We start from the raw sequence: 25,026 nt of genomic DNA, 5'->3' as shown, positions 1-25,026 counted from the left end.
AAAATGGCAATAATCATTAAAATATCACTCACAAATAACTAGGGATGGTATTTAATATTTGGCAATGTCTAGAGCAAGATTCTGCTTTTATCTTGGTATTATTCTCCTTACATTCAGGCTCTCAAGGCTTTTTACATAGATCATTGAAATAACTTCTTGCTATGTCTGTCTCTGTCAGTCAATTTAATTCACAAACATCTACAAGACTGATATATTTAAAGATGGTTCTGATGTTCCTCATCTGCTTCATGTGGACTAAATAATTAATTTCAGGCTGGGCGCAGTGGCTCAGGCCTGTAATCCCAGCACTTTGGGAGGCTGAGGCGGGCGGATCACGAGGTCAGGAGATTAAGACCATACTGGCTAACACGGTGAAACCTCATCTCTACTAAAAATACAAAAAATTAGCTGGGTGTGGTGGTGGGCACCTGTAGTCCAGGTACTCGGGAGGCTGAGGCAGGAGAATGGCGTGAACCCGGGAGGCGGAGCTTGCAGTGAGCTAAGATTGCGCCACTGCACTCCAGTCTGGGAAGACAGCAAGACTCCATCTCAAAAATTAAACTAAACTAAACTAAACTAAAAAAAAAATTAATTTCAAAATGTAGTTAACTATACCCTGCTTTTTTAATTTTTAAAACATCTACACTGAACTCATATTTTCAAGCTGGTACTACCTATCCTTCTGAAATGTTCTTTGCAACCACTGAGAGTATATATCCATTCATTTTTTAAAGACTCCATCAGATTTCACTGAATTCTTCTAAGAAATAATCTCTTTCTTCTAAATTTCTATGTTACTCCATATATGCCTCCTAGAGTATATACTGTTTCTGTTTTTATTTTTTCCCTTTTGTTCTCCTTATTATCTCTTCTTCTGGTAACTGTGCATCCAAAATCATTTAGAGAGAACTTTTCCCCCTCCCTTCAATTATGTGGTTCTAGAAAAGGTTTTTAAATTCTACTTCCTTACTCACAACCGGTCTACAAAATTGTATCACAGTGACTGGCCAATAGTTGCGTGGGTGACCCAAGTTGGGCCTGAGTCCTTCCTTGAGATATTTCCCATTTGCACATAATGAATGTGGGTTTGAGAGGTGTAATTGGAGATCCTTTCTCCTTTGCTTATGCATCTGGAATGAAGTGAACTTACAGCTGGCTATAGTTCCAGCCTCATGAAGAAAGCAAAGCTGAAAGAACAAGCTGTTAGGCAGGTGAGGCAGAGACAAAAGCAAGAACAAATAAGCACTGATAATAGCCAACATCATGTTTACATGAACCAATAATGTTCACTTTTTGTATATCCTCATTCCATTGGAATTTTATAACTTGTAACAAAAAAAAAAGTTCTACCTTAGTATACCTCCTTTAAGAAACTAATCTTGGGCCAGGTGCGGTGGCTCATGGCTGTAATCCCAGCACTTTGGGAGGTCGAGGCAGGCGGATCATGAGGTCATGAGATCGAGACCATCCTGGCTAACACAGTAAAACTCCGTCTCTACTAAAAATACAAAAAATTAGCCAAGCGTGGTGGCGGGCACCTGTAGTCCCAGCTACTCAGGAGGCTGAGGCAGGAGAATGGTGTGAACCCAGAAGGCGGAGCTTGCAGTGAGCCAAGATCGGCCACTGCACTCCAGCCTGGGCGACAGAGTGAGACTCCGTCTCAAAAAAAAAAAAAAGACACTTATCTTGGCATCTTCAAGATGGTAGGCTAGAGACATCTGGTACTTGCCTCCTCCACAGAGAAGAACCAATGGACTGAGTAGGTAATCAGACTTATCATCTAAAATATAATTTTGAATTCAACAGAGAAATGACAGGAAATACCTAATATAAGGAAGAAGAAAAACAATTCGTAATATGAATGAGAAATTTACTAAAGAGACAGGTATCAAGAAAAGAAAAAAGAGGAACCAAAGAGAAACTCTGGAATGAAGAATTCATTGAAAGAAATACATATACATTCAAAAGTTTTAACAATAGACTACATCAAGTTGAAAAAAGAATCAGAATTTGAAGATGGGTCTTTTGACATAACCCAGTCAGATGAACATTAAAAACATAAAAAATAATAATAATGAACAAAGCTTGCATGACATATTTGAATTTTCAGTGTCCCAGAAGGTGAAAAGAAAATGAAAGGGACAGAAAACCTGTTTAACAAAATTATAGGTCAAAACTTCCCAACTCTAACAAACAGAGATTTAGACATCTAGATGCAGGAAGCTCAGAGAAACTCACAAAAATACAATTCAAGGTCTTCTCCATGGTGCGCTGTAGTCAAACTGTCAAAAGTCAAAGACACAGAGAGTTCTAAAAACAGTAAAAGAAAAGTATCTGGTAACTTATAAGGAAACTTCCATCAGACTAACAGATTTCTCAGCAGAAATCTTTCAGGCCAGAAGATAATGGGATAATATATTCAAACTGCTGAAAGAAAAAACCATAAACCCAACCAAGTTATCCTTCATAAATGAAGGAAAAATAAAGTCTTTTTTCACAGAAGCAAAACTCAGAGAATTAATCACCACTAGACCAGCACTACAAGAAATACCTAAGGGAGGCCTACATATGAAAGCAAAAGGATGGTATCTACCATTATGAAAACACTTGAAAGCGTAAAACCCACTGGTGGAACAAACATGAATAAGGAAATGAAAGGAATCAAATGTTACCACTACAGAAAACTACCCAACTGCAATGATAAACAATGAGAGAGAGAGAGAAAGGAACAAAAGATATACATAACAATTATAAATCAATTAACAAAATGACAGGAATAAGGACTCATATATCGATAATCACCTTGAGTGTAAACAGACTAAGATTTCCACTTACAAGACACAGAATGGGTGAATTGATTAAAAAACATGACTTAATTATGTGCTAAGAAACTCATCTCTCCTGTAGACAGATACAGACTAGAAGTAAAAGAAAATACAGATATAGACTAGAAGTAAAAGAAAAAATATACTTCATGCAAACAAAAACAAAAAACAATCAAGAGTAGCTATACTTATGTTAGATGAAACAGAAATTAAGTCAAAACAGTAAAAAGTGGACATAGTCATTATATAATGAAAAAGAGATCAATTCAGTAAGAAGATAAAATAGTTCTAAACATATATGCACTAACACCCAGATACTAAATCTGATCTTAGCCAAGAGGCCGAGAAGCAATATCACACCCAGATATACGCAAAGCAAATATTAATAGATCTAGAGAGAGAGAGAGAGAGAGACACTTCAACACAAAAATAGTTGAGGACTTCAACATCCCACTCTCAGAACTAGACAGCTTATCTAGACAGAAAATTAATAAATAAACATTGGATTTAAACTGCATTTTAGACCAATGGACCTAACAGATATTTACAGAACATTTTGTTGAACAGCTACAGAATACTCATTGTTAGCACATGGAATTATTCTCCAGGATAGACCAGATGTTAGGACACAAAACAAGTCTCAACACATTTTTTAAAAATCTAAATCATATCAAGTTTCTTGTTAGACCACAATGAATAAAACTAGAAATCAATAACAAGACAAACTTTGGAAGCTGTATAAATACACGAAAATTAGAAAATTTGTTCCTGAATGACCTTTTGGTTAAAGAGATAATTAAGGAATAAATCAATAAATTTCTTGAAACAAATGAAAATGGAAACAACACAAAGTAGTAGTCAAAGGGAAGTTTAACACAATAAATACCAACAACAAAAAACTAAAAATATTTCAAATAAGCAACCCAATAATGCACCTCAAGGAACTTGAAAAGCAAGAACTAATTAGGCCATGAATTAGTAGAATAAAAGAAATAATAAAGATAAGAAGAGAACTGAATACAATAGAAAATTAAAGACACAATGTATCTAGGAAACAAAAAGTTGGTTTTTTGAAAAGATAAACAAAATGAGTAAGTCACTAGGTAGACTAACCAAGAAAAAAGAGAAGGCCTCCAAAAATAAAATCAGAAATGAAAAAGGAGACATTATAACGGATACCATAGAAATACAAAAGATTATCAGAGATTATTATGAACAAGTATGTATTAGCAAACTAGAAAACCTAGATGAAATAGATAAATTCCTGGAAACATATGCCAAAATTGAATCAGGAAGAAATAGAAAACCTGAACAGACCAATAATAAGTAATCACATTAAATCAACAATAAAGACTCCCAACAATAAAAAGTCTACTACTGGATGACTTTGCATAAAAATGCTTTTTCTTTATCTATCCTCTCAATAGATGCAGAAAAAACATTTGATAAAATTCAACATCACTTTACGATAAAAACTAAAAATACTAGGAAGGAACATGCCTCAACATAATAAACACCACACATAATAAAACCACAGCTAATATCTGAATATGGAAAGTTGAAAGCCTTTCCTCTAAGAACTGGAAAAGGACAAGATGCTCACTATCACTGCTGCTATTCAAAATTGTACTAGAAGCCCTACTCAGAGCAATCAGGCATCCAAATTGGAAAAGAGGAAGTTAAATTGTCCCTCTTTGTAGATGATATAGTCCTATATCTAGAAAAACCTAGACTCCACCAAAAAACACTTAGATCTGATAAATACATTGAGTAAAGTTGCAGGATACAAAAATTAATATACAAAAAATCAGTAGTATTTCTATACACCAATGATGAACTAGCTGACAAAGAAATTAAGAAGGCAATCCCTTTTACAATAGCTAAAAAATAATTAGAAATAAATTTAACCAAGGTAGATAAAGACCTCTACATGGAAAACTACAAAAATCTGATGAAACATGTTGAAGACAACACAAACAAATACAAAGACATTCCATGATCATGGATCTGAAGTATTAACATTTTTAAAATGACTGTTCTACCCAAGCAATGTATAGATTAAATGCAATCTTTATTTAAAAAAAAAAAAGACCAACACATTATTCAAAAAACAGGAAAAACAATTATAAAACTTCTATGGAACCAAAAAAGAGCTTGAATAGCCAAAACAATCCTGAACAAAAAGAGCAAAGATGCAGGCATCACACTACCTGACTTCAAAATATACCACAAGGGTATAGTAAACAAAACAGCATGGTGTTGGTATAAAAAGGGACACATAGGCCAAGAAAACAGAGACTCCAGAAATAAATGCATGTACTTATAGCCAACTGATTTATGACAAAGGTGCCAAGAATATATATTGAAGAAAGGACATATTTTTTATTAAGTGGTGCTGGGTAAATTGGATATTCACATGCAGAAGAATGAAACTAGACTCCATTTCTCACCATATACAAAAATGAGCTCAAGACAGATTAAAGACTTAAGTAAGGCCAAAACTAAAAAATGGTTAGAAGACAACATAAGGGAGATTCTATAGGACATTGACCTAAGCAAAGATTTTATGATTAAGACCTCAAAAACCCAGGCAAATAAAACAAATATAGACAAATGGGACTAAACTAAACACTAAAACCCTCTGTACAGCAAAGGAATCAACACAGTGAAGAGAAAATCTATAGAATGGAAGAAAATATATGCAAATTTTTCTTACAACAAGAGACTAATATCCAGAATATACAAGAAAATCAAACAATTAAAAAACAAAAACAAAAAATTCTATTAAAAAGTAGGCAAAGACACGAATAGACATTTCTCAAAAGAAGACATAAAAATGGTCAACAGGTATATGAAAAAATGCTCAACATCACTAATCACCAGGAAAATGCAAATCAAAACCACAATGAGATATCATCTTACCCCAGTTAGAATGGCTATTAGTAAAAACAAAAAAACAACAGATGCTGGCAAGAACGTGGCAAAAAGGGAACTCATAACACTGTAGGAATATAAGTTAGTATAGCCACTATGGAAAACAGTATGCAGATTTCTCAAAACCTCAAAAGAGAACTACCGTATGATCTAGTAACCCCACTACTGGGCATTTATCAAAAGGAAAAGAAATTAGTATATTAAAAAGATAATTGCGCCCCCATATTTATTGCAGCAGTCTTCACAATAGCAAAGGTATGGAATCAACCTAAGTGTCCATCAGCTGATGAATGGATAAAGAAAATGTGGTATACATACACAATGGAATAATATTCAGACATAAAAAGAATAAAATCATGTCATTTGCAGCATCATTAATGGAACTGGAGATCATTACGTTAAATGAAATAAACCTAGAAAAGAAAGACAAATATCGCATGTTCTCACTCTTATGTGGGAGCTAGAAAAGTTGATCTCATGGAAGTGAGAGTAGAATGACAGACACCAGAGGCTGAGAAGGGTATATGGTTGGGGTTAGGAGGAATGAAGAGGTACTGATTAATTAGTACAGACATACTAGTTAGAATAAATAAGTTCTTATCTTCGATAGCAGAGTAAGGTGACTACTGTTAATAATGTATTGCATACTTCAAAATAGTGGGAAGACGGGACTTCCCAACACATAGAAATGATAAATATGGTCGGGTGCAGTGGCTCCGGGCTCATGCCTGTAATCCCAGCACTTTGGGAGGCCGGGGCGGGTGGATCACCTGAGGTCGGGAGTTCAAGAGCAGCCTGACCAACACGGAGAAATTCCAATGCTACTAAAAATACAAAAATTGGCTGGGCATGGTGGCATATGCCTGTCCTAGCTACTTGGGGGGCTGAGGCAGGAGAATCACTTCAATCCAGGAGGTGGAGCATGCGGTGAGCCGAGAATGCACCACTGCACTCCAGCCTGGGCAACAGAGTGAGGGATACTCTAAATATGCTGATTTAATCATTACACATTCCATGTATGTGACAAAATATCACATGTGCCCCACATAAATATGTACAAATATGTATTGATTAAAAATACAAAAAGTTGCTTATAGGACAGGGAAATGCAAATGAAAACTATGCCTACTTAGAATAGCTAAAATGAAAATGATTCTAAAAAATCAAGTGTAGACAAGGAATTTAACAATTAGAAATAATATATTGCTTATAGGAATATACATTTTTACATGTACTTTGGAAAATTATTCAGTTCTGTCTATTAATCTGAATAAATGAGTACCCTACTTAAAAAATATAAACTCAAATCTTATTCTCATATATTCCAAACAGTTTCTCTTCTAGACTATAGGGTCTTTGAGGGAGCCTTGGACACACCTGTACAGATCTGACACATCAGCAAATATGCATTTAAAAAAGAAATACATTTTCTTTGACCAAATCATTCAGAGTTTTCAACATGGAAATATTAACAATAATTTTCACAGGATTATATCCTTTGACTGAGGAAAAATAATAAACCCAATTTAAACAGAAAAAAGTACAAGATATTTTAAAGAAGACTGTTTAATCAGCATTCACTATTTAGGCTTCTAAATCCTTATTTATTTATGAATCACCTGGTATGTACCAAATGTTGTCCTCAGTTCTAGTGACCCTCTGACAGACAAGATAAATATGATGCTTGCCAGCAGCAGGCTTTTACTCTCGTGGAAAGATAGTGAACAAGCAGGCACAATAATACTGAGTCTTATGGAGTCTTTGAAAGTCAGCAGAAAGGGAAGGAAATGGCTCAGTTGGTACAATATTGTATGAAGGTGGTGGCTGGATTAGGACAGGGGTAATGAAAATGAAGAAAAGTCAATAAATATGAGATATATTTGTATGGTAGAATCAACAGGACTTGGCAACTGATGAGAGGTAGGCAATTAAGAGGGAGGAATCAGAGACAACCCTGTTTTCTGACCTGAGCAGTTGAGCATGTTGGTAAGATGCACTGAGAAAGGGAAGGTTGAATGAGGAGTAGATTTGAAGGTGTAGTAGTCCATTTCACACTGCTGATAAAGACATACCTGAGACTGGGTAATTTTTAAAGAAAAAAAGGTTTAATGGACTAAGAGTTCTACATGGCTGGGGAGGTCTCACAAACACGGCAGAAGGCAAAAGGCATGTCTTACATGGTATCAGGCAAAAAGAGAATGAGAGAGCCAAGCAAAAGAGGAGACCTCTTATAAAATCATCAGATCCATGACTTATTCACTACCAGGAGAACAATATGGGGGAAACTGCCCTCATGATTCAAGTGTCTCCCACGGTCCTTTCCACAACACATGAAAGTTATTGGAGCTACAATTCAAAATTAGATTTGGGTGAGGACACAGCCAAACCATATCAGAAGAAAATGAATAAGAGGTATTCTGAACATGAGGTGTCTGGAAGACCTCTAAGTAGAGAGGTAAAGTAGGCAGCTGGTAGAGAGCTTAGAAGAGAGGTCTGTTCTCTTCCAAGAAACCAGAATATCATGTAACTCTCAGTACCGTCATCTAAGTGACGACTTTAGACTTGAGCCAAGAGTTCAGAAGTTCAGCTAAGATCCTCCCATTAGACTGAATTTCCCTGGTGTATTAGTCCATTCTCATGCTGCTATAAAAAACTGCCCAAGACTGGGTAATTTATAAAGGAAAGAGGTTTAATTGACTCACAGTTCCACAGGGCTGGGGAGGCCTCAGGAAACTTATAATCATGGTGGAAGGGGAAGCAAACATGTCCTTATTCACATGGCGGCAGGAAGAGAGAAGTGCCAAGCAAAGGGGGAAAAGCCCCTTTTAACCTTTAGATCTCATAAGAACTCATTATCACAAGAACAGCATGACAATAACCACCCCCATGATTCAATTATCTCCGATTGGGTCCCTCCCACAACACATGGGGATTATGGGAACTACAATTCAAGATGAGATTTGGGTGGCAACATAGCCAAATCATATTATTCTGCCCCTTACCCCTCCCAAAACTAATATTCCCACATTTTAAAACACAAGCTTGCCTTTCCAAAAGTCCCCCAAAGTCTTAATTCATTCCGGCATTAACCCAAAGTCCAAGTCCAAGGTCTCATCTGAGACAAGCCCAGTCATTTCTGCCTATAAACCTGCAAAATCAAAAGCAAATTAATTACTTCCCAGATAAAATGGTGGTACAGGCATTGGGTAAATACAGTAATTCCAAATGGGAGAAATCTGCCAAAACAAAGGGGCTACAGGCCCCATATAAGTCTAAAATTCAATAGGGCAGTCATTATACCTTAAAGTTCAAAAATGATCTATTTTGACTCCATGTCTCACATCCAGGTCAAACTGATGCAAGAGGTGTGCTCCCACAGCCTTGGACAGCTTTGCCCCTGTGGCTTTGCAGGGTACAGCACCTCCCCTCCAGCTGCTTTCACAGGCTGGCATTGACGGCCTGTGGCTTTTCCAGGTGTACAGTGCAAGCTGTTGGTGGATCTACCATTCTGGGATCTGGAAGACAATGGCCCTCTTCTTACAGCTCCACCAGGCAGTGCACCAGTGGGAACTCTGTGTGGTGGCTCCAACCCCACATTTCTCTTCCATACTGCCCTAGCAGAGGTTGTCCATGAGGGCTCTGCCCCTGTAGCAAACTTCTGCTGGAACATCCAGGCATTTCCATACATCCTCTCTAATCTAGGTGGAGGTTCCTAGACCTCAATACCTGTCTTTTGAACACCACAGACCTAACATGATGTGGAAGTTGCCAATGCTTGGGGATTGCACCCTCTGAAGCCATGAACTGAGCTGTACATTGGCCCCTTTCCACCATGGCTGAAGCAGCTGGGACTCATGGCACCAAGTCCCTATGCTGCACACAGCAGAGGGTCTGGGACCTGGCCTGTAAAGTCATTTTTTCCTCCTAGGCCTCTGGGTCTATGATAGGAGGGGCTGCTGCTAAGGTCTCTGACATGCCCTGGAGACATTTTCTCCATTGTCTTGGAGATGAACATTTTGCTCCTTGTTACTTATGCAAATTTTCTACAGCCGACTTGAGTTTCTCCTAAAAAAAAAGGGTTTTTCTTTCCTATCACATCCTCAGGCTGCAAATTTTCTGAATTTTTATGCTCAGCTTCCCTGTTAAACCTAAGTTCCAATTCCAAACCATGTCTTTCTGAATACATAAAACTGAATGCTTTTAATAGCACCAAAGTCACCTCTTGAGTGCTTTGCTGCTTAGAGATGTCTTTGGCCAGATACCTTAAATCATCTCTCTCAAGTTCAAAGTTTCACAGATCTCTAGGACTGGGGAAAAATGCCACCAGTCTCTTTGCTAAAACAAAGGGACTACAGGCCCCATGCAAGTCTAAAATTCAATAGGGCAGTCATTAAACCTTAAAGTTCAAAACTGGCCATGAATCATAGCCAGGTCAAAATGATGCAAGAGGTGTGCTCCCACAGCCTTGGGCAGCTTTGCCCCTGTGACTTTGCAGGGTAAGCAAAGCAGGAGTGACTTTTACTCCAGTTCTCAACAAGTTCCTCATCTTCATCTGAGACCACCTCAGCCTGGACTTTATTGTCTATATCACTATCAGCATTTTGGTCAGTGCCATTCAACAAGTCTCTAGAAGTTCCAAACTTTCCCACATCTTCCTGTCTTCTGAGTCCTCTGTATTAGTCCATTTTCACGCTGCTGATAAAGACATACCCAAGATTGGGCAATTTACAAAAGAAAGAATTTTACTGGACTTACAGTTTCACATGGCTGGAGAGACCTGACAATCATGGTGGAAGGCAAGGAGGAGCATCCTATAGTCTTGGGCAGCTCTGCCCCTGTGGCTTTACAGGGTACAGCCTCCCTCCTGGCTGCTTTCATGGGCTGTCACTGAGTGTCTGTGGGCTTTTTCAGGCACACGGTGCAAGCTGTTGGTGGATCTACCATTCTGGGGTCTGGGGGATAGTGGCTGTCTTCTCACAGTTCCACTAGGCACTGCCCCCGTAGTAACTCTGTGTGGTAGCTCTGACCCTATACTTCCCTTCTGCACTGCCCTAGCAGAGGTTCTCCATGAGAGCCCCACCCCTGCAGCAAACTTCTGCCTGAACATCCAAGAATTTCCATACATTCTCTGAAATCTAGGTGGAGGTTCCCAAACCTCAATTCTTGACTTCTATGTATTCACAGGCTCAACACCATGTGGAAGGTGCCAAGGCTTGAGGCTTCCATCCTCTCAGGCAACATCCCAAGCTGTACCTTGGCCTCTTTCAGTGACAACTGGAGCGGCTGGGATGCAGGGAACCAAGTCCCTAGGCTGCACACTGCTCGGGGACCCTGAACCCAGCCCATGAAATCACTTTTTCCTGCTAGGCCCCCAGGCCTGTGATAGGAGGGGCTCCATGAAGACCTCTGACATATACTGGAGACATTTTCCTCATTGTCTTGGGGATCAACATTTGGCTCCTCATTACTTATGTAAATTTCTGCAGCTGGCTTGCATTTATCCTCAGAAAATGGGATTTTCTTTTCTATTGCATTGCCAGATGGCAAATTTTCTGAATTTTTATGTTCTGCTTCCCTTATAAAATGGAATGCCTTTAAGAGAAGCACCCAAGTCGCCTTTGAATGCTTTGCTGCTTAGAAATTTCTTTCACCAGATACCCTAAGTCATCTCTCTCAAGTTCAAAGTTCCACAAATCTCTAGGGCAGGGGGATAAGCTGCCAGTCTCTTTGCTAAAATAGAACAAGTGTCACATTTGCTCCAGTTTCTCAACAGATTCCTCATCTCTATCTGAGACCACCTCAGCCTGGACTTTATTGTGCATATCACTATCAGCATTTTTTGTCAAAGCCATTCAACAAGTCTCCAGAAAATTCCAAACTTTCCCACATTTTCTTGTTTTCTTCTGAGCCCTCCAAACTGTTCCAAACTCTTCCTGTTACCCAGTTTCCATATTTGTGATTATCTTTTCAGCAGCATCCTACTTTACCAGTACCAATTTACTGTATTCGTCCATTTTCATGCATCTGACAAAGACATACCCGAGACTGGGCAATTTACAAAGGAAAGAGATTTAATGGAGAACTCACAGTTCCATGTTGCTGGGGAAGCCTCACAATCAAGGGGAAAGGCAAGGAGAAGCAAGTCATATCTTACATGGATGGCAACATCCAAAAAGAACTTGTGCAAGGGAACTCCTCTTTTTAAAACCATTAGATCTTGTGAGACTTATTCACTATTACAAGAACAGCACAGAAAAGACTTGCCACCATGATGCAATTACCTCCCACCAGGTCCCTCCACAACACATGGGAATTCAAGATTAGACTTAGGTGGAGACACAGCCAAACCATATTACCCTCCAATCTCTAGGAAGTTCCAAACTTTCCTTCATTTTTCTGTCTTCTTCTGAGCCCTCCAAACTGTTCCAACCTCTGCCTGTTACTCTGTTCCAAAGCTGCTTCCACATTTTTGGATATCTTTATAGCAGCACCCCACTTCTGGTACCAACTTACTGTATTAGTCCATTTCACACTGCTATAAAGAACGCCCGAGACTGGGTAATTCAGAAAGAAAAGAGATTTAATTGACTCAGGGCTATGGAGGCCTCAGGAAATTATAATCATGGTGGAAGGGGAAGTAAGCATCCTTCTTCACTTGGTGGCACAGAGAAGTGCCAGGGAAAGGGGGAAAAGCCCCTTATAAAACCAGCAGATCTTGTAAGAACTCACTCACTATCATGAGAACAGTAGCATGGGGGTAACTCTATGGTTCGATTACCTCCCACCAGGTCCCTCCCATGACACATGGGGATTATGGGAACTACAATTCAAGATGAGAGTTGGGTGGGGACACAGCCAAACCATATCACCTGGTATATAGGCTTTTCTCTTTTCTTTTGTGTATATATAATATCTGTGGAGACCTAGACTTTAGTAAAGCATTTGGTAAAAGTTTACTAAATGAGTAATTTTCTCTCTAGTTTTTGTTCCACATTTCCAGGTAAATGATGAAGTATTGATAAGTGGTAAAATAAAACCAATATGAAAAAGTGGTCTACAGGAAATCCTGATCTAATTGAGACTGCATTAAAGAGTTAATAGTTCAAGCTGGCTATGGTGGATCATGCTGCCTGTAATCTTAGCTACTTGGGAGGCTGAAGCAGGAAGATCACTTGAGGTCAGGGGTTCAAAACCAGCCTGGGAAACATAGTGAGGCCCTGTCTCTACAGAAATAAATGAAGTGAGACTGTTGTCTCTACAAAAGTAAATAAACAATTTAAAAAAAAGTACAAGTTAGCAGGAAGATCAAAAGGGATATTTGGGTCTACTTAATGAGGTAGATATGACTTACTCTGGGAGCAAGAAAAAAAAGAAGAAAAGTATTAATAGCACAATAATGAAACAAAAAAACAAAGTCAGTTTCTATAGGTGACAAAGAAACTTGGAGGTCATCTACCAACATCTTTGTGGAAGTGCTAGTCATTCTTTTAACAGTTTTATTACAATGCACTGCAGAAATTTCTTGTACTCTACAAAACAACAAAATTAATTTTTAAAACATAGTGCAGAAAAAGGACATTAAATTATCTTGAATTAGTTTTGAACCATACGGACACAGAATGACAATTATTAAATTGAATGAGTGCCGAGGGAAATGAACACAGGCAGAGTCAAAAGGAAAAAAATATATTTATGATATTCATCATTTCTGCATGAGATAGACTCAAACTAACTGGCAAATACTTTCCAGGATACTTTGGAAACAAAGATCAATTAAGCTCAGAGCTTGCCTTAAAGGAGCTTATACTCTCTGTAAGAGAGCGCGCCAAGAAGACAAAAACTGAAATACAAGTGCTATGTTTTATGACAGATATATTCTTGTGACCAAGACAGGCTTGCCATTTCTCTCAGTTTGACTCAATTTTAGACTTCTAGACTACAGGACCCTGACCTCCCTCTTGTCAGAGCATTTACTTTAGAAAACCTGAAACAGCAAATTATTTCTCTGTCCCTCTGGAATATAGATAAATCTTCTCCCAGCCTCTAACTAGCTTTACAATCTTACAAAATAAAATTTAAATTTTAAAATTAAAAAAAAAATTTCAATGAAGGAAGGAAGGATGGAAGGAAAAAAGAAAGGTAGGCTAGCAGGCAGGCCTATCTCCTAGTCTCTGTGGGGAGGGAGGAGCCTAACTTTAGTAAGTACCAATTAACAGGTGACTTAATCATACTAGCCAGTGCTCCCATAACGTCTTCCAGCACTTTTTCACTAGCTTACAGCAGCATTTAACAATTCTCCCGCCTTTTGCTTCAACAGAGTTCAATCTGTCTCCCCTATTACAAGAGTCTTGAATAAAGCCTTCGTTGCCATTTTTAACAAATGTCTGGTGCAATTTATCTTTGATACATCAAACCATGTCAACACAAAAGACTCAAACTGTGGAAAATTAGGTATAATTTTTTTTAAAGGACCTGGTACCTGGGCTGGATGTAAGTAATGAGAATTAAATACACTGGATGAAAAGGGGCTAGCAGTATTCCAAGCAAAGTTTGAAGAACTGGGACACAGGCAAAAGTGTATGGGCCACAGGCTATGACTCCTTATATCAGTTCTTCCATTTGAAAGCTTCCTAACAAGGGCAGTAGATATAATTGCAATTTAAATAAATTTGAATTCTTTCTATGAAAGTCAATAAAATACATTAATACATCAGATTTTTTAAAAGCAAATTAAAAATTACTCTTCTACCTCTACTTGTCTATTTCTACTTTGTTTTTGTTATAAATCAAATTCCATTGAGAAATTTTTAAATGTTAATATACTTTTTAACCTAATCGTTTGAATCAAGAGAGTTGCAGAGGACCCCTGTGTGATGGACAGGTTTGAATCACGGTTGCAGCAAACACTCTTCAGTTCAAGGTGATTATTTCATCTTAAAGTTATACACATTGATGGAAGTGCATTCATAGGGAGGAAGCTAACAAAAGCTCAATTTTCCTCTTATTCCCTTCCAGGGCAGTCCCCCTGAGAGTAGCGTCCTCTTATTAATACTGTTAAATGTTAGCAATAAACCTCTCTGGAATTATACTGAATAAGAAGGTGACGTAGAAGAAAGTTTGTACCAAATAAATTTGCGTAGATTAGAGTCCGCAGGTGGTCTAAAACATGCCTGTATTGGGAGCCAAATTGTTCAGTACTGGAACCTTTTGAAAGGAGAACAAAGAGCCTTTCATTACTCAAATTCTAAATGCAGCTTAGTACTTCATTAGAAACCTCTTAGTTCGCTGTAGGAATCTTTCAGATTTAATTATAAGGTGGGATAAAAACCTTCTTTTCCTAGGATACCATATTGAATCATTTTATTCTGTGTTTCCTGGGACATCTCCAAGTTTTACAAACTACAGAACATATCTGTGCATATTTATTTTTTTCTGAAACCTAAGTATTAGGCAAAGTCAAGGTAACCATTTTAGCCAATATGAATTCTGAAATTTAAATTACTAAGAGCCAAAAGCATTGAAGTCAAAAATTAAGAAACCTAGGTTCCCTTTCTGGTTCTACAACCTTGCGATGTTATTTAAATTTCTGAGCCTTACTTTAATCTTTTGTAAAGTGAGGCAGCTAAACTGATAAGCATCGATTCCCCCTTCATTTCTAAAGTTCCGTTACTCTACGTGGCCAATATTTAGTAAATACTAATGTTGCTCCATATTTACCATTTTCTTGGTTGAAAAGAAATACTTTAAAGATATTATTTCCAAAGCTACATATCAAATCATTGTGGATGGGATATTTTTAAATTGTAATATAATGTGGTCAGTTAACTTTTGGAAGGCACGAGCAAACAGAACCCCAAAAACTCTCATTCCTGCTTTAGTGAACTTGATAAAAATGGGAAGGCATGACAACCCAACCCTTCAGAACAGAAAGAAATGCAATATGTGGTTGTAGCATCTGCTGCTAAAGGCTAGGTTGACAAGTTGAGCCTGTTAAATCTTCTGGCCTGGGTCCTTCAATTCCCAATGCCTGGATCTATGTGTCCGTATTTTCTATGTGTCTGTATTTTCCATGTGTTTGAGTTCAAATAGCAGTAAGTCAGGGCCCCTGGGAACAAAGCTTTTCCAGAGGCTAAGCCGACAATACCTTCATTCAGTGGAAAAACTGTCTTATTCTTAGTAAGACAGCAAACTACCTGGCTCTTCGAAATGAAAACAAATGAAAAGAGAAAACTAATACATGTTTATTGAGTGAAAAAAATGAATGAATAACCCATGAAATCCAAGTCTTGGCTTCTAGCTCTGAATCCCAAGATCAGTACAAACTTTCTAATGGAAGTCTTTTTATGTGCATCAGATAAATAAAATATAATTACTCTGACAGTAGCATATTGAAGAAAAACAAATTTTATTTTCCCCCATTCTACAAAAAATCATTCACAGGCCAGATCTGACCTAAAGTTTAATTTGTAAAATTCTACCTCATAAGTTCATAATTGATAATGACTTCTTTATGTTTGCTTATGTGTGCCTACAACAAGGTGCTTTATATGAGAGCAAAATGGATCAGTATAAGGTTAATCTGCTTACAAGATGGTTGGAATGAACCAAGTTGTGCATTATCCTGACTGTGATAAAAATAGGCACAAAATGATCAGAATGTCTTTCATTGGTTGTATTTTTGGTAAGAACTTTAAGAATATTAAGATTGTACTTTATCTGTAAAGGTAAACAGAAATCACATACTATGTTCTTACAAAAACAGGAACAGTATTTGTGTAATGTCATTGTAAGGGTCACGGATTTTTACTAATTATGCTATTAGTCACTGTTTGTTTCATGACAGGATAAATAGGAGAGTAGCTTTAGAGGCATAAATAAAAATGATTTTATCGTCGATTAAGCTAAATAGGTTAGATTGGCCACATGATGCACTCCAGCCAATTACCAGATGTGATAGGTTGTCATGGTCACTGTTGCTACTGCCCTGGTCCAAAGTCACAGTCATCTCTCACTTGGATAATTTCAGCGGTCTCCTAACTGATTGATCCCCCTATGTCTATCCTTGCTCCCTTCCCAATCCCAAGCATATTCTCAATAGAGCAGCTGAAGCAGTCCAGTTAAAATGTAAGTTGAGTCTACTAACGCTTCTGTTCAAAACCACTGACGATTTCCCATCTTACTCAGAGTAAAAGCCACAACTCTTACCGTGACCTATAGAGTCCTATCTTCCAAGCTTGTCCAGGCTGACTTATTTGTTGTTGCTGTTCTTCTGTGTTGTTTTGTTTTAGGCTTTCAGCACCTGAAACCATGGTTTTTAGTTTCTGTCTCTAGTGATAAGCAGAACAGAGGGATGAGGAAGGGGCTTTACTGGCCCAACCAGAAACAGAAACTAAGAACCCATGACTGTATTCTCTCCCTTGGACAGCTTGGTTCCCGACTGCCTCTGTCTTGCTGCTCCGGCTATCCGAGTTCTCCTGCTGCTCCGTGAACACCCCACCCAAGATACACCTCCGGACGTTTGCACGGGTTGCTTTCTTCTCTCTTTGGAATCCTCTTTCCACATAGAGCCCCAGGGGGCACTCCCTTACTTCTTGCAGGTCTTTTCTTTTTATTTTTACAAATCTTTCCCTTGTTTACATCTTTCCTATCACTGGTTATCTTACCTAAAATTTTAACCTATCTCTATAATATTTTATATCTCCCTCCTTTTATTTTTACTCTCACATTTCTCAGTATTTATCACTACAGTAAATAATACTGTATCTAACACACTATAGATATACTCACTTGTTTTGCTTATTGTCTACTGATCCCACTAGAATGTATTTCTATAAGGGCAAGGATTTTTTTTTTTTTTTTTTTTGGTCTTTTTTCCCCACAGCTCTATCTCTAGTACCTAGAAGGATGCCTGACACAGAGCAGGTGCTCAATAAATGTCTGTTGAATGAACAAATGAATACTACCACCTATCTCTTCACATGGAGTTCCCCTAACCAAGCCAATAAAAACCTATGATTGGTCTTCATGGTAACTGAAACTCTTTCACTTTTAAATCACTAACATAACGTGAAGTGGCCGGGCGCGGTGGCTCACGCTTGTAATCCCAGCACTTTGGGAGGTCAAGGCTGGTGGATCACAAGGTCAGGAGATTGAGACCATTGGGCTAACGTGGTGAAACCTCGTCTCTACTAAGAATACAGAAAAAAAAAAAAAAAAAAATTGCCCGGTGTAGCGTCAGGCACCTGTAGTCACAGCTACTTGGGAGGCTGAGGCAGGAGAATGGTGTGAACCTGGGAGGTGGAGCTTGCAGTGGGCCGAGATGGCGCCACTGCACTCCAGCCTGGGCGACAGAGTGAGACTCCATCTCAAAAAAAAAACCGAAGAAAAACCCCAAAAAGCAGTTACCCTGAAGAATAGGCTTCAAATCCTTTTTTTTTTTTTTTTTTTAACTTCATGATGGAGAAGATATCTTTGTATCATCTTTCTACCATATGTGTTATTATTATAGATTCTGTAGTCTGGAATTTCTATTATTATGATATTGGCGAAGGGAGCTACCTGTAATCAAACTCGGCAAATGACGTGTAGACCTGGAGTATTGTATTTCATGAGAAGCATAACATTCATCTAAAGTAAGAAAGCAATCCCAGGGAAAACACATTAGAACTAGGTTTTAGAACTTACTTGGAGATTCATTATTTTCACAGGTTTCCTCTTCATTTGGTGGTGCTGCTTCTTCCTCCTCTTCTTCTGGGTCATCGGTATCTCCTGACTCATCGCTGTCTTCCACCCATTTTCCTGGCATTAGTCCTGCTGAATCATAGGAGTTGCACAGAGGCCCCACAATGTGAGAGATGAAGGATTCCTGAAGGTTGGCCAGCTGAGGAGCAGAACGATCCATGAAGGGGCTTATGGGTAACCCAAGGCTGGCCTCTTCATCGCCCTGGAAACAAAATACAAGCGAAGTCAACATTCACCTGGCGTCTGAAATTTGTAAATATGCAAAACCCCAGGCATTAATGTACAAATTTCTTTACTTGACTGCTAAAGGATCATACCTCAATTGCTAAGATTCCTATAGAAACACTGTTGCTAATTAGTACTTTTGTGATCTTGAGGTTTTTGATTTTTATCAAGGAGAAATACAGAAAGTCTAAATTCTAATGTATAAGTAGATGATATTTTTATCACACAAGTCAGTGTCTCACATTTATAAGAGAATATAAATGCATTAAAATGCAATGGTGAGGCTGGGCGCGGTGGCTCACGCCTGTAATCCCAGCACTTTGGGAGGCCGAGGTGGGAAAATCACAAGGTCAGGAGTTCGAGACCAGCCTGACCAACATGGTGAAACCCCATCTCTATTAAAAATACAAAAAATTAGCAGGGCATAGTGGCAGGCGCCTGTAATCCCAGCTACTCGGGAGGCTGAGGCAGGAGAATCACTTGAACCCAGGAGGTGGAGGTTGCAGTGAGCTGAGACCACACCATTGCACTACAGAGTGACAGAGTGAGACTGTCTCAAAACAAAACAAAACAAAATGCAATAGTGAGAAGAATTCTTTAAAAATATGTAAATGTAGACTATTTTCCTTTTTTGTTGTGGCTTCCAGAAAGCTTTAAAGAATTTATTGCTCAATTCAAGGGGTTACCTTATCCCAGATTTTGTTTGAATTTTTAATGTACCTCCTGTGATTGTGTGGTTTCTGATATTCTCATTTATCTATATGTTTAATAATATTACCGTACAAATGTTTTACTTTGAAGTGCTTCAAATGTTTCTGAGGAAAACAGGGAGATTTTTAACCAGTAGTTATCTAGCAAAATTAAAAACATCCCAAAATATCAGCAACAATTACGCCTAAGAAGTGGTATTATTATACATGAATTTTCCCTTTAATTTACATTTTTCTGCATTTCCATATTTCAGGAATGATTATGAATTAATCCCATTCTTAGGAAGGGCAATACATTATTTTTTAAAAACACAAACCTTTCATTCTATATATGAATCCTACCTATAGTAACCATAAAATTTCATTCTAATCTGTTTAAATATGTCCAATGACAGTCAATTTATTATCATTAATAAGGCATCTCAGCCTAATTTTGGACAGCTTTAGCAATATAAATTTCTTTCTGACATTGACCTGAACTCTACCTCCCAATAACTTCTATAGACTGGTATATTCATACCTTTTTTAGGGCAGTAGAGAGGGATCTAACTTTTTTTATGAATCAGATCCTGTGCTAAGTATGTTACATAATTTATCTTCTTTAATCTCCACAGCAATGTTATGATTAACCTATTTCTAAATTAGTATGTCACTCCTTTAAATATCTGAAAACAGTTATATTTCCCCAAGAGTAAATATCTTCATTTTTTTCATGTGCTTTTCTGTCACTTATTCCTGTCCTTTATGCATGCTCCTTCACCTCCACATTATTTTTAAGAGTGGTTCACAGCACCAAACAGGAAGGTTCAAGTGCATTCTGATTGGTGTAGGCTAATGTCAGAAGGATCAACCCCGGCTTATGTAACTGTGGTAGCTTTTTGAGTAGTCTGTTAACTCTCACATTATCATGTCAAATGAAAAGCCTATTTCTTTTTAGCTTTTTCATATAATGCTGTTAATAATTTTTTTACAAAAGTGAAGTTAATCTAATATGCAGATACATTTGAACTACCATATACATATACATATAAACTATTCCGTATATGTTTAAACTACCTTCTATGATAATAAATAATTTTTTAGGAAAGCAAGTGAAATTAATGTGATATGCATATACATTTAAACTACCATATACATATAAGCTACTCCATATACATTTAAACTACCTTCTATGATAATAAATATATCTATAAAGAGCAGTATTTCAAGGATCTTCCTAATGTCTGACTTCCACTATCTCAGTATCTTCTTCCCCCGCAAATGCTTGCAAGTAACTTTATCATAGAGTTCTACGATTATATTTTAGTCCAATTTTTACATGTCACTTTTTATCTCCTGATCAAAATTGACCAGTGCAATTTCTGATAAAAATATGAATATAAATTGAGTGATCACACTTTCATTGCTGTTAGAAGCTTTCAGCAATTCATGAGCAACCTGTAAGTATAGATTAAGCTATATTAAACAGTTGTCAGTTACCTGTTCATAAAATTCATTGACAATACCATCTGTCCACTGAAGATGGAGTTCTTTACATTTAGCTGGACCATTGATATCAGCCAACTTTATACACATTTGACAAACCAGTAGACGATCATTTTCATTGGTCCAATCTATTCCAACATCATCATTTACCTATTTGAGAGACAAAGTTAAAATATGTTTTGCTTTGATAAAAACAAAAGTTGAACAGAAAACAATAGAACATTTATTGTCTTCATATTATACAGGGATCATAATACCAAATAATTGGGAACCTGTAGCTACTTAAAAATGTTATTGGCCTGTGTAAATTAATGGTAAAAAAAAGTTCATGAAAAAGTAAAATAATGAATTATGGATAAAATAATAATAATGGGTGACAGGGTGAGTGTAGTCAAAAATAATTTAATTATACATTTTAAAATAACTAAAAGAGTATAACTGGATTGTTTGTAACACAATGGATAAATATTTGAGGTGACAGATACCCCATTTACTCTGTTGTGATTATTACACATTATATGAATTTATTAATGTAACCCATAAATATATACACCTACTATGTACCTACAAAAATGAAAATTAAAAAAATCATTAATTATTGAATTAGCAACAAATGCTTTTTAAAACTGGCATATATAATCAATTACTTTTCTTTTCTTTTTTTGAGACAGAGTCTTGCTCTGTCTCTCAGGCTGGAGTGTCGTGGTGCAGTCTTGGCTCACTGCAACCTCCACCTCCCGGGTTCAAGCAATCTTCCTGCCTCAGCCCCCCAAGTAGGTAGGACTACAGGTGTGCGCCACCACACCTGGCCAATTTTGTACTTTCAGTAGGGATGGTGTTTCGCCATATTAGCCAGACTGGTCTCGAACTCCTGGCCTCAAGTGATCCACCCACCTTGGCCTCCCAAAGTGTTGAGATGACAGGCGTGAGCCATTGCGCTTGGCCTTATTATCAATGACTATTAAAATAATATAGTTACAGTTCATAAAAAATTGTCATAACTTAATATTTGGGCATTTACTCTTGAGGTATAAAATTGTGCTTCAAGATTTTGATCTGTACTGCTGCCAGATAATTTATATAAATATACCATAGAGATGAGAACAAATTAAATCAATCAAAAACCACAATGACAGAATGTGTTATTTCTCTGTGGTACAAAGCATAATCCATAGACGAAGCATCTCAGCTTCTTGGGCATCTAGATTCAGATCAACACCTATATGTCTGCTTCTGGTTAAACATTTTATTGTATTCCATTTTCACATTTGACATATGAGAGTTGATAGTAACATGTTTTGTTCAACAGTTTACTTCCATGATATCTTTCAATGTGTCTATAAAATGAAGACTGGTGTAGCCAGGCACGGTGCCTCACACCTGTAATCCAAGCACTTTGGGAGGCCAAGGCAGGCAGATCACGAGGTCAGGAGTTTGAGACCAGCCTGGCCAACATGGTGGAACTCCATCTCCACTGAAAAAAAAAAATACAAAAATTAACCAGGTGTCGTGGCATGAGCCTGTAGTCCCAGCTACTTGGCAGTCTGAGGCAGGAGAATTGCTTGAACTCAGGAGGCAGAGGTTGCAGTGAGCCAAGATCGTGCCACTGCACTCCAGCCTGGGCAACGGAGCAAGACTCTGTCTCAAAAAAAAAAAAAAAAAAAAAAAAAAAAAGTGAAGACTGGTCCAGCTCTATTTACCTTGCCATTAAATTTGGCTACGAAGTCAAAGTGTTTCTTCAGGTCAGTGGCCAAAATTGCTTCAATGACAAGGAAACGGAAATGCTTAAATTCCACATGGTCAAGGTTAACTAAGAAGTTATACTCTGGCCGGGACATGAAAAGATTCCATGCAGCAGCTGCGTGATGATTCTCCAAAACTGAACGATCGTTATATAGCACCGCCTACGAAAATAAGAGAGTTAAGAGTTTAACTTTTTAAGGAAAAAAAGCATAAAAATCATGAGCATATGCAATGCTTTTGAAATTGCTTTTTATTCATACAACAAAGAAATGTAATCATATGACTCCTGCTTATTAAGAATCACTTATTACTGTACAATAGGTATTATTTTTCTTGATTAAATTTACCTTTTTTATAAAATAAATTCATTTCCTTGAAAACTTAGTGCAAACTCTTGTGAGGGGACACTAGCCTATCTTAATAGATTTTTTTTAAAGATTTTTTCTTTAGATTTCTTTGTAGGGTACAGGAATTTAAACGTAAAAAATATATACAAATAGAAAAGAAAGAGGAGGGAGGAAGAAAAAAATTATGTTTACATATATATGTAAATTATATGTAATATATATATAAATATATATATATATATACACATATATAAAATATGTAATTATACCAATGCTACAATACCTCAAGAGGTAACTAGGTTACTTTCTATATTTGGCATAAGCATTACCTCCTCTTAAACACATATAGCTATTAAAGATGAACGGAATCCCCCAAATGCTCCTGATTTAAAACATTTTCACTCCACTCCACAGGAAATATCACCTTTTATCTAGTATTTGAAGACATAAAATGACATTTACTTGTCTGAAATTCTCTAATAATGCAGAGAGAAGTTTTATTAGAGAATTTTTTTAAAATTTTGCCTACAAAATGCCTGAACACTAGTGTGCAAGATAGCCTATGGAGAAATAAAAAGACAGGACACAAAGAAAACACTAAGCACTGAATATTAATATAGAGGTATATAAAAATGTAGATGTGTAAAAAAATCTGAATGGCAAATTATCCTGGCCAGTGGATTTTTGCCTATATTTAGAAAAAACAATTTTGGTGTATGAAAGACAAGTGGAAAGAAGGTAGACAGTCAAGAAAAAAATTACCAGATAATTTTTATTGTATATAGATTCAAGAAAAACTATAGAACAGTCCATAAGATCAGCTACAGAAATGGAAAGCAGTGGAATAGAACATAAGAGGCAAAGAAGAAAACAGAAAAGTCAGTATCGAATGAAACTGGCCTCTAGATCTTGTAGAAGAACAGAGGATCTCAGAATGTTTAGTAACTTGGGTTCAGCTAATTAAATAAATTAGGGGCTAAATTTGATTGTATAAATGGGTATGTCTAGATACTCAGTGACGAATTTTTTACTTAGATAGAATTATACACCAAGATGAACTTTAAATTTATTCACTGTTTTTGGAATCTATGTTTAGGCAAAAAAAAAAAAAAAAAAAAATTCCTCCAGTGAAATAAATTGATATTAAAATCCTACCAACCTATAGATATGTCATAAGAATGATAATCGTTATAATGAATATATTTCAAAGGAATGGTATTTATATACAAAGAAACCTTACATTCTTAAAAGTCCAAGAAATACTTGGTTCTCTAATCTTTTCAGAAAGGGGCTTTTGTATAGGTTGCCTTTTGTTTGTTGAAGAGGTCCATTAACATGAATTCAAGTAGGTTTTCTTCCTAGGAAGAAAACTGAGAAATGATTCCCACAGATAATAAAGTTGTATACCTGCTATTAGAATCTTGGAAGAATCCATGGTTTCTTTTCAGAATCAGCATGGTCTCTGAGAATTTTAACATGAGACTATATATAGTTTGGCTTATATTAACTTGGGGCCTATTATAAATCACACTCAACTTCACTTTCTTGAGAAATCTTTAAATTAGTTCTCCTAACCAAAATCTAAAGATTTACCTGAGGAGCACTAGTTGCAACCAGGAAAGCATTAGTCCTTCCTGGGTGATCATAATCGTGCATGGCTGCAGCCACATACAGAGCCATCAACTCTAAGGCAGGGATATTCCCAGACAGACATCCGTATTTATCATCTGTCACATTATACGTTTTTGAGAATACATATCCCATATGTCCATGTGTAAATCCACTGTCAGAATCTGAGAAGAGAAAACGAGAGTCAAAGAAATTTTTTTAAAAGTATTAAACTGACATGATTTGTCTTGACTTTCTTTTTTTTGAAAAAAACACCCTTGTTCCCACTTCTCACATAAGGCAGTGCAGATTCGCTTTGTACATACCTGAATCACTGGTTGAACCATGATCACTAATCACAGTTGAAAGGCCTGGAATAGGCTGTGTAGTAAGATACCAAACAGCATG

At 37.2% G+C, this 25,026-nt stretch overlaps 1 protein-coding gene across 1 annotated transcript in view; it reads right to left on the bottom strand.

Annotated features, from left to right (window-relative positions):
* The window catches only part of PDE3A (phosphodiesterase 3A), a 315,011-nt gene that overhangs the window by 7,836 nt on the left and 282,149 nt on the right, over nucleotides 1-25,026 (bottom strand). Inside the window, exons 11-15 of the mRNA XM_005570302.5 lie at nucleotides 24,945-25,026; nucleotides 24,604-24,803; nucleotides 22,621-22,824; nucleotides 20,915-21,070; nucleotides 18,444-18,702 (exon numbers count right to left, since the gene is read on the bottom strand). The exon at nucleotides 24,945-25,026 is cut by the window's right edge and continues 32 nt beyond it. Coding sequence (XP_005570359.3) covers nucleotides 18,444-18,702; nucleotides 20,915-21,070; nucleotides 22,621-22,824; nucleotides 24,604-24,803; nucleotides 24,945-25,026 — 901 coding nt within the window. The remainder of the gene's footprint in view (nucleotides 1-18,443; nucleotides 18,703-20,914; nucleotides 21,071-22,620; nucleotides 22,825-24,603; nucleotides 24,804-24,944) is intronic.

The sequence above is a fragment of the Macaca fascicularis genome, chromosome 11 (assembly GCF_037993035.2).
Source record: "Macaca fascicularis isolate 582-1 chromosome 11, T2T-MFA8v1.1".
NCBI lineage: Eukaryota > Metazoa > Chordata > Mammalia > Primates > Cercopithecidae > Macaca > Macaca fascicularis.
The sequence above is the reverse complement of the archived record's forward strand: the minus strand, read 5'-3'. Positions and strand labels throughout refer to the sequence as shown.